This window comes from Phasianus colchicus, chromosome 3 (genome assembly GCF_987193195.1).
Source record: "Phasianus colchicus chromosome 3, bPhaCol1.hap1.1, whole genome shotgun sequence".
In the NCBI taxonomy this organism is placed as follows: Eukaryota; Metazoa; Chordata; class Aves; order Galliformes; family Phasianidae; genus Phasianus; species Phasianus colchicus.
In genome coordinates this window covers 56307950-56316805 of record NC_143438.1, presented here as the reverse complement: position 1 = coordinate 56316805, position 8856 = coordinate 56307950, and the positions used below count along the sequence as shown (strand labels likewise).

The following is an 8856-nucleotide window of genomic DNA, read 5'->3' as shown; positions in this document are numbered from 1 at the left end:
TCCTTCCACACATTCAAGTGCCACCCACTTGTTCATAACTGCCATCAGCACAAAGCACACGAGACTGCAGCAGAGAGGGATGGTGACAGAAGAGGAGATACCGTAGGCTGTAAAGAGGTGCTGAAGAGCCCGAGATACTCCAGCTTTCAATACAGAATTGAATACCCATGGGACTGAGAGACACTTCTCCCTGATCTCCAAATAATGCACCTTCTTTTTAGACCTCAGCTGCATTTATTAATCAAGGCTATAAATAGGTACCTTTGCTCTGACCTTTATGTTCCTCTTTCTGCACAGTACTTCACTTTCAATTTTTGGACAATATAGCACTGTACCAGTTTACTAGGGGAAAAACTGAAGATGCTGTCATTACAATAAAATTTAGTTTATTTTTATTTTGAAAATGTGGTTCCTACTAGGAATATGTGCCGTAACCTAACGGAGCATGCAGAATTTAATTTCAAAGAGGTTGTGGAGCAATCAGAAGATTTCTTGGTAAGAAATTTGCTAAATTGTGGTGCATTAGCTTTATCAGATCCTTTAGGCCAAGATCTGATTAACTTTAAAGTAAATCAGCCAACTTCTAACCTAGAAACCACATAATTCTGTATTGGTTACAGGAAGCATGGTTTACTCTTGTTTAAAAAAAAATGTTCACAAAATAACCATCTCCCACAATGTCATAGACACTGAAATTAAGATAAACTAAAAAAGAGCCAAAGCAGTAAAGAAAAAGCTGTGGGTCAATCCTGCTATAATTACCCAGGAAAAAGCTTCAGTGAAACACTGCACATTGAAAACAGTTCTGTGTTTGTGAAGGGGAAGACCCTTCTGTATTAACTTGTTGCCGCTCTCTCTGCATCATTCGTTTTCCACCCCATAAGATGCTGCTTTGCCAGCGAAACCGACCCCATACCAGGTCGGGGCCAAATGCTCACACAGACCCCAAGTATAGGTGAAGCAAAATGGCGTTTATTAAAATGTAGCAGGCACTTAAATATTCTTGTCCTGCTTTGTCTACACCCCTTGCATACACGCTGTCCTATTGTGGGACAGCACCTGGCAAGCCCTGAGCATAGGGAACCTGACCCCGTCACACACCGTCTCCTCGCCACGCCTACTACATCTCCCCCTCCCTATGCTCAGTAATATCCCGTAACAGCGCGAACGCAAACGCTACAATTGTTCCCGATACCTGTGATACTCTATACTCTATGCATTGGTCCATAAGCTACTACATAATCCTTAGCAAGCAATTCTGAAAGCACATAATCACACACGGCAGAATAGCGGCAATACACACAATTACTAAGAGTGCTAATACTATGCCCTTAACGATCTTCGCAATCCAACTCCCGAAGTTGCCAAACGTCTTCTTGAACCAGTCTCCGATGGGGTCGTCGTCCATCTGGATCCTCTCCGTATGATGTAGGGAGATAGATAATAGAAGGTTCTTGTCCAAAGGTTCTGACAGCTGTATGACGGCACTTACGAAGAAGCCTAGCCAATATTTCCAGCCAGGAGGAGTACGCACGCGTGGGCTGAACGGAAAAATGCCACCACAATGGTTGCGGTTTGGCTCCCAAGTCATGGCCTATAACAGCAGCCGCCCCACTCTCGCATTTACAGGCAGCCACTTCCAACTCCCTTCCAGGATCATATCGAGACAGAGCCGATTGACAACAGGATTCTGTTATTTCCTTCCATGCCTCTGCCATTTCGGGCGTGATGGAACGCGCCTCGTTCGGATCCGAGCCCTTAAGCTGCTCATAAAATGGCTGCATGAGGCGAGGAGGGATCCCCAGTGCCCCTCGAATCCATTGTAGGGCTCCTACTAGCTTCTGCACATCCCATAGCGTGCGTATCCGGGGTTTGATGTCAACCCCGACTGGGTGGACAGCTTTGTCTCCCAGCCGATATCCTAAAAACTGGACCCCCGATCCTCTCTGGATCTTTTCAGCAGAAATAGTGAAGCCGGCTGATGTCAGGAGCGTCACCACTTGGGCTTCTAATGACTGGAGCCCCGATGGGGTCGGGGATGATAGCAGCAGATCATCCATATAGTGCAGCAGGAGGAACTGCCTAGGGGACTGTCGGACCGGACTCAGGACTCTGTCAATCACTATCTGACAGATCGTGGGAGAGCACGCCATCCCTTGTGGGAGCACTCGCCAGTGATACCGACGAGCCGGGCCTTGGTTATTACGGACAGGAACCGTAAAGGCAAAAGCCTCCCTGTCTTGCTCAGCCAGGGGTATGGAGAAAAAGCAATCCTTCAAATCGATAACAACAACCCCCCAGCCTGCAGGCACGGCGGATAGTACGGGCGCACCCTGCTGAACTACACCAAAAGGCACTAACTGAGCGTTAACTGCGCGCAAGTCATGCAGCAAGCGATAGGATCCTGACCGCTTCTTTATCACAAATACAGGAGTGTTCCATTGACTAAGAGAGGGTTCTATATGACCTAAGCGAAGCTCTTGCTGTACTAATGCGTGAAGCGCTACAAGCTTTTCTGTCGGTAAGGGCCACTGATCCACCCAGACAGGTCGCACTTCCTGTCTCCAGCGCAGTGGGATCGCATACTGCGCTGACAATTGGCAGATCGTGGCCCCCACTATAAATTGTTATGCCTGCTGCCACACTCCGCAGAAAGTTCCTCCCCAAGAGGGTTCCCGGCACCTGCGCCACTAACGGGGTAAGCAGAACAGGCCTTTCCAGGGAACCATCCCTGTTGATTACGATAATCTCAATCTTCTGGGCGGACCTCCGGGTGGGCGTTGTTCCTCCCACTCCTGCTATCATCTGTGCCGCCCCTGTAGGCCATGTAGAGGGCCAATCGGATTCCGCAATAACCGTCACATCTGCGCCAGAGTCTATCAATGCAGTGACAAAGATGGACCGTGGCCCCGCTGAACCAGGTGGGAGATCGGTGATCGTAATAGTGGCCCTCACTAGAGGGCGCTCCTCACAACCCAAAGACAAAGCAACCATAGGCTGGCTCAGGTCTCCCAACTGCAAGCGGACAGGGAGGTCCCCGGTCGAACGCGGTCTTCCTCTCGATCTATTAGGATGCTGCGGTCTACTTCGAGCTCTACACTGCGGCGCCTTGTGGCCCCTTTTCCCACACAACTGGCATACTGGACTTTCGTTGCTCCCTATTCTGGCCCTACACTGGGCCCTGACATGGCCCCACCGGCCGCACCTATAACATGGTCCTTGAGCCTCTTGACCCACTGCCAGATAGCCGGGGTGATGATGGCCAAAGCCCCCGCGCGCCATCATCACCTCAGCCACTGCGGCAGCAACCTCGCCTGCCACAGACGGATTTGACTTTTGCTTCTCTACGATATACTTGATGGCCTCACCGGGGGTGTGAAACTTTTCCGGCGCCGCTCTTAGCAAAGCGCGTATGTCCCCGCTCGACTTTTGATATAGGCAGTCCAGAATAACAGGGCTATGGACCGCCCTAGGAAGGTCTGACCCTTCTACGGCCTTTATCAGCCTATTTGCAAAATCCTGAAATGACTCCGTGGGGCCCTGTGTAATTTCTGTCCACGGGGTAGAGGGCTCTGCATTCCTTGCGAGCCTTCTAAACGCCTCTAAAGCGGCGTCAGATGTAGCAATTAATTCCCCAGGTCTCAGGTTGGTAACTTGTGCCTGGGCAGTTAACAGACCTGGTGCGCTACCCATCAATCTCTGAAGGTCGGAGTTATGTAATACGTTCGCTGGATCGTTTTGCGCTATAACCAATAACTGTCTAAGCCGGGCCTGCCACTCCTCCTTCCACAATGTATACTGCACCGGCTTCAAAACCATACGCATCAAATTCTCTATATCATAGGGTAGGAGAGGCCCCTGTGCGGTAAGGTTCTCGAGGGCATTCATCGTCGAGGGGGATTTCAAACCCTTTTTCTCAACTGCCTCAAGCACCCTCGTGATCCCTTTCGGGTCTAGAGGAACCCAAATTGGGCCCTTTTCTGAGGCCACAACCGGAAACGCAGCTGGATTCGCTAGGCCCTTTTCTTCCGCTACTTCTTTAATTTTAGCCCAGTCAGTAACCGGGCTCCCCCCCCGGCGCGGGCTCCCCCCCCGGCGCGGGCTCCCCCCCCGGCGCGGGCTCCCCCCCCGGCGCGGGCTCCCCCCCCGGCGCGGGCTCCCCCCCCGGCGCGGGCTCCCCCCCCGGCGCGGGCTCCCCCGCCCCGCTCCACCCACCGCCCTATCGCGTTCTTCAAGGGGCGGTTCTGGCTGAGACGTTTTGTCCAAAGAAGGCCATAAAGACGGAGCAGGGTAAGGCGGGGGCGGGGCTGTCGGCTCACATGACTGACTCGGCGACTCCTTCTTCTCCGTCTCTCCGCCTCCGCTCTCTGCCGTCGCCGCCATCTTGGCCTCGCCGGATCTATGAGAAAGCAAAGACCCGCTCCCGGCAGCCCCCGTCACGCTCCGATCCTCCCCGAACCCTCCTTCTGCCTTTGCCGCTTTGAGAGCCTCAAGTATCAAGCCCCACGTTTTAAGCTCTGAGGCTTTTTGGTCGGACATGGCGCGCTGGCACAGCGCCGAAGTAAGTGAGTCCCACTTACTTGAATCGAGCACCTGTTGAGGGGAGTCCAGCTCACCCTCCTTTTCTAGCCGCGATAACACGGCCGCAATCTCCTTCTTAGAAGGAACGGTCCTACCGCAATAACTTTTACAGAAATGTAAAAATACCTTAATTACTTGATCCATAGTTACACACGCGACCTGCCAATACCCCACAGGTTCCACCGCAGTGTGTCTTCCGTAGGCGACCTGCCGCCACCTCACAGGTTCCACCGCCTTACGGGCACGCCGGGCAGCTACTACTCACAGGGTGAATCACGTCGGGGTCACCACTTGTTGCCGCTCTCTCTGCATCATTCGTTTTCCACCCCATAAGATGCTGCTTTGCCAGCGAAACCGACCCCATACCAGGTCAGGGCCAAATGCTCACACAGACCCCAAGTATAGGTGAAGCAAAATGGCGTTTATTAAAATGTAGCAGGCACTTAAATATTCTTGTCCTGCTTTGTCTACACCCCTTGCATACACGCTGTCCTATTGTGGGACAGCACCTGGCAAGCCCTGAGCATAGGGAACCTGACCCCGTCACACACCGTCTCCTCGCCACGCCTACTACATTGGTATACTACTGTATTGGTTACAGGAAGCATGGTTTTCTCTTGTTTAAAAAAAAATGTTCACAAAATAACCATCTCCCACAATGTCATAGACACTGAAATTAAGATAAACTAAAAAAGAGCCAAAGCAGTAAAGAAAAAGCTGTGGGTCAATCCTGCTATAATTACCCAGGAAAAAGCTTCAGTGAAACACTGCACATTGAAAACAGTTCTGTGTTTGTGAAGGGGAAGACCCTTCTGTATTAACTCTTCACTATTAGATAGGAGAGACAAGCATCTTGAGCCCCACTGTCCTGCCCCACAGGTCGTCCCTGATGCATGTGGCATCTTACTGTAAGGCAAAAACAGATTCTGCTGGGAGGGGTGGATTGAATGGGAAAACCGTGAGAAGAACATAGGGACAACCAGAATTGTAGAGTAAGTCAGGGTCACTTGAAAGTACAAATGTTGCAGCGTTTTCTCTCCAGGAAAAGAAGTCAGGTGTGTATCAGTGGGTCACCAGAAATTGGTGGGATTTGCTCCAGAGTGGGAGGAATATTTATGGTTCATTGCACTGTCAAATCAAGCTACATTTTTTATAGGCAATATGGGTATCTAAAGACATATTTTGATGTACAATAACATTTTTCAAAATGTGTTGTGCTCTTTTGTTTCATACCACTGGGAAGTCTAAAGAAGCACCCCAGATGTGAAGTTTCTTGGCAAAAACACATTAAAAGAACTAAGAAAATAAATGACTTTATCTTCTACTTATCTGTAGCTGAAATACTAGGGCTGCTCCAAAAGTAATGCCTCCTATTTTATTCTGCAAGCTCACAATGTCAGAGGTGGATGTTGGTGATATGGCAGTAGAGGCTGAACTTTCCCACCAGTATTCCATTACATGTTGTTTCTGTGTGACAGATGGCAGCAGAGGGGCAGTCTGACACCACTGTGATATTCTGATATGGAAGTGTGTGTTAACCAAAAGTGTATCACTGAATTCCTCCACGAGGAAAAATTGCACCCATTGTCATTCATTGATGCTTGCTGAACATTTCTGGAGACCAAACAGTGAATGTGAACACCACGAGGCAGTGGGTGGCATATTTCAGCAGTGATGACTGTTTCAGCAGCATGAAAGACAAGCCACATTACAAACAGCCATGCAGATTTTTGCAAGCACAACATGAACGCTCTCATTCATTGCTGGTGAAAATGGTGGTGACTACAGTGAAAAACAGTGGCTGAAAATTTGCTCTATCGAATAATTACTGTGCTCTTTGTGTGTGTCACAGTTTCCAGGGAAATAAATAGGAAGCATTAATTTCAGAGCCACCTAAATATATACCTATATTATGTACATTTTAAAATTATAAATAATTAAATAAAAGTTGCAAAGTATATTATCTAAATATTATTTAAAATTTTAAAATAATTAGCTCTATTTATTCTATCCTGAAATTTAGACGAGGTGTCTTACAATTTCTCAAGCACATCTATCTGTGGAAAAGAAGAACACATCATATCTTATGGGACACAACTAGCAATCCTATTCTTCAGGAGTCAAGGCATAATGTACCAGATAATGTGCCAGAAGACTTAAAGATAGACACATTCTGATATCCTTCTCTTCTTGCAGTAAAGACAAATTATTTTAAGTTCATTTCTTTTTTGAAACTTTTTCTTCATCCATACAGTGAGGTACAGAAATACTTTGGGGAAAGGAGTATTTTACATTTACGTACTATTTGTTTTAGTTTTGCTTTTGTACTCTCCATTCATGTGACCTTGAGCTAATTTCTTCATATTTCCCTGTACCTCAGTTTGTCTAGAAAACTAAGACTCTTCTTTTACATTAGTGTTAGTATAGACTTAGCTATTGATGCTTAAAATGCCTTCATGTTTCATACCTTAGAAAACTTAGATCCCCTCTAACATTTTCCTCTTCCAATTCATAAGCATACCTGAATCTTAGTTATTTCTTCTCTGTTGTTCCCTCTCTCCTTCTGTAGAATCCCCTTCGCCAAAAATAACAGGCTTAATATGCAGTCCACTGACCAAGTGCACCTGGCACTGAGATATGAAATAGAAAAAGGATGTCCTCCGGTGCAGCCATGGATGGTTCATGCTTGAAGAACTCATGCTAAGAAGCCCATGCCTGTGGCTTTCCTCCCTTCCCTGTCATGCAATGCATGTACTGTTTTCTTTCCACTTGCCCTGGGGGGTGGGTTTTAAGCCTTGGGAAAGCAGGAGTGTGAGCACTCAGAAGACCTGATCTGAAGCCCTGGATGACCTTAAGGTCAAATGAGTCGCTTGTTTAGGAAAACAGTGAGACTACTCCCTATGCTTTTCAAGTGTATAGGAACCACTTCAAAATTGTACACCTTTACAATTCTTGCCTTCATCGTTTGTCAAAAATATTTCGTGGATTAAAGAAGTTCACTTCTCATTACCTTCTACTTCTGTTTTATCTGGATGAGCTTTCTTTCTTTTCTCAAGCCACTTCTATACATGCTGGAAACTTGTACAGACATACAAGAGACAGCCTGGTAATGCAGTGAATGCTGAGAGGTTAAATGGCAGACGTGTAAAACACTTCTGTAATTTGCAGAATACATGAGAGATGATGATACACCGTTCTTATTAGAAGAAGGAAAAGGGAACAGAAAAATACCCTCACGATTCAACTGTTTGCAGTCTTACTGTGAGGATGACTCACCTGTATCCATTTTGATAGTACTAAACTATTTAACATTTTAAAAATATATATATTCTCTGTGATCCAAGCAATTGCTGACTTTTATTCCTGCATGGTCATACTTAATTCTTCTCTATGTGTTTCACACATCAATAAGGTCACCTAAATATAGCAATATTAGCTTTTAATGGATGTGATAAAAATTTGTTAAGTGAGATTAGTTTCGCAGTACCAGAATCCTAAAGGCTGGATGCTTATGAACAAGGTGGAACATAGCACTTTTTCAGTCATAAGCTTTAGCAGCATCCAGTTCAGAGAATCAATCAGCATGAATAAAGCAAACTGGGGTGCTCTCCTAAGCTGATGCCATGGGGTGGGGTTTTACTCTTTGTTCAGATAGCATCTTGCTGTCTGTAAGGACCGCAGTAACTGAGAAACGCTTGAGACATGTTCCTGTAATTATTATATAATGTTTTTATTTCTCAAAGCCCACCCTTGCAGTGCAGCGAAGTTCCACTGTGACAATAAGCCTCATTAGACTTATACTGGGTGAAATTTTCAGATGCGCGAAGGCCTTTGGCAGATGAGGGATGAATGCATGTAAATCTGTAGTAACACAGTATCCTGTGGCAAGTTGGTACAAGGTTAAACTATGTACCTGCCAAAGGAGTAGCATTATCATTTGAAAGGTTTTCATTTCACTGCCTACCTCCTTTCTCAAATATTTCTGAGCAGCAGACTCCAGCCAGATGCTTTTTGCACTCTGTTGCATGGTGAAAACTGCTTGTTTATTCTTATTCTTACCTTCTGCTGTATACATAACATTCAAGAGTTAGTAATCAATACAGAAATCTTTCCTTTTAACACAGCAGAAAGCCTTTTTTTTTTTTTTTTTTTTTTTTTTTTTTTTTACCCTTTTAAAATTACCTGAAATTCAGGAATCTTACTGAATGCCTCTTGGAAATCCAAGTGGAATGTATCAGCCAGATGGAATCCACTGTGACAATGTTCTTCAGGCTC

At 46.4% G+C, this 8856-nt stretch overlaps 1 protein-coding gene across 2 annotated transcripts; it reads right to left on the bottom strand.

Annotated features, from left to right (window-relative positions):
- Positions 1-950: 950 nt before the first annotated feature.
- On the bottom strand, positions 951-5151 carry LOC149918597 (uncharacterized). 2 transcript variants are annotated; one of them, XM_090137589.1, is made up of 2 exons: positions 4708-5151; positions 951-4399 (listed from the first exon to the last, which is right to left on the bottom strand). In XM_090137589.1, the coding sequence occupies exon 2, from the start codon at positions 4381-4383 to the stop codon at positions 2446-2448; it is 1938 nt and encodes a 645-aa protein (XP_089993715.1). In that variant the 5' UTR covers positions 4384-4399; positions 4708-5151; the 3' UTR covers positions 951-2445. The 2 variants fall into 2 exon arrangements, with proteins under 2 accessions (XP_089993715.1, XP_089993714.1); XM_090137588.1 differs by having other exon boundaries at positions 951-5151.
- Positions 5152-8856: the final 3705 nt, after the last annotated feature.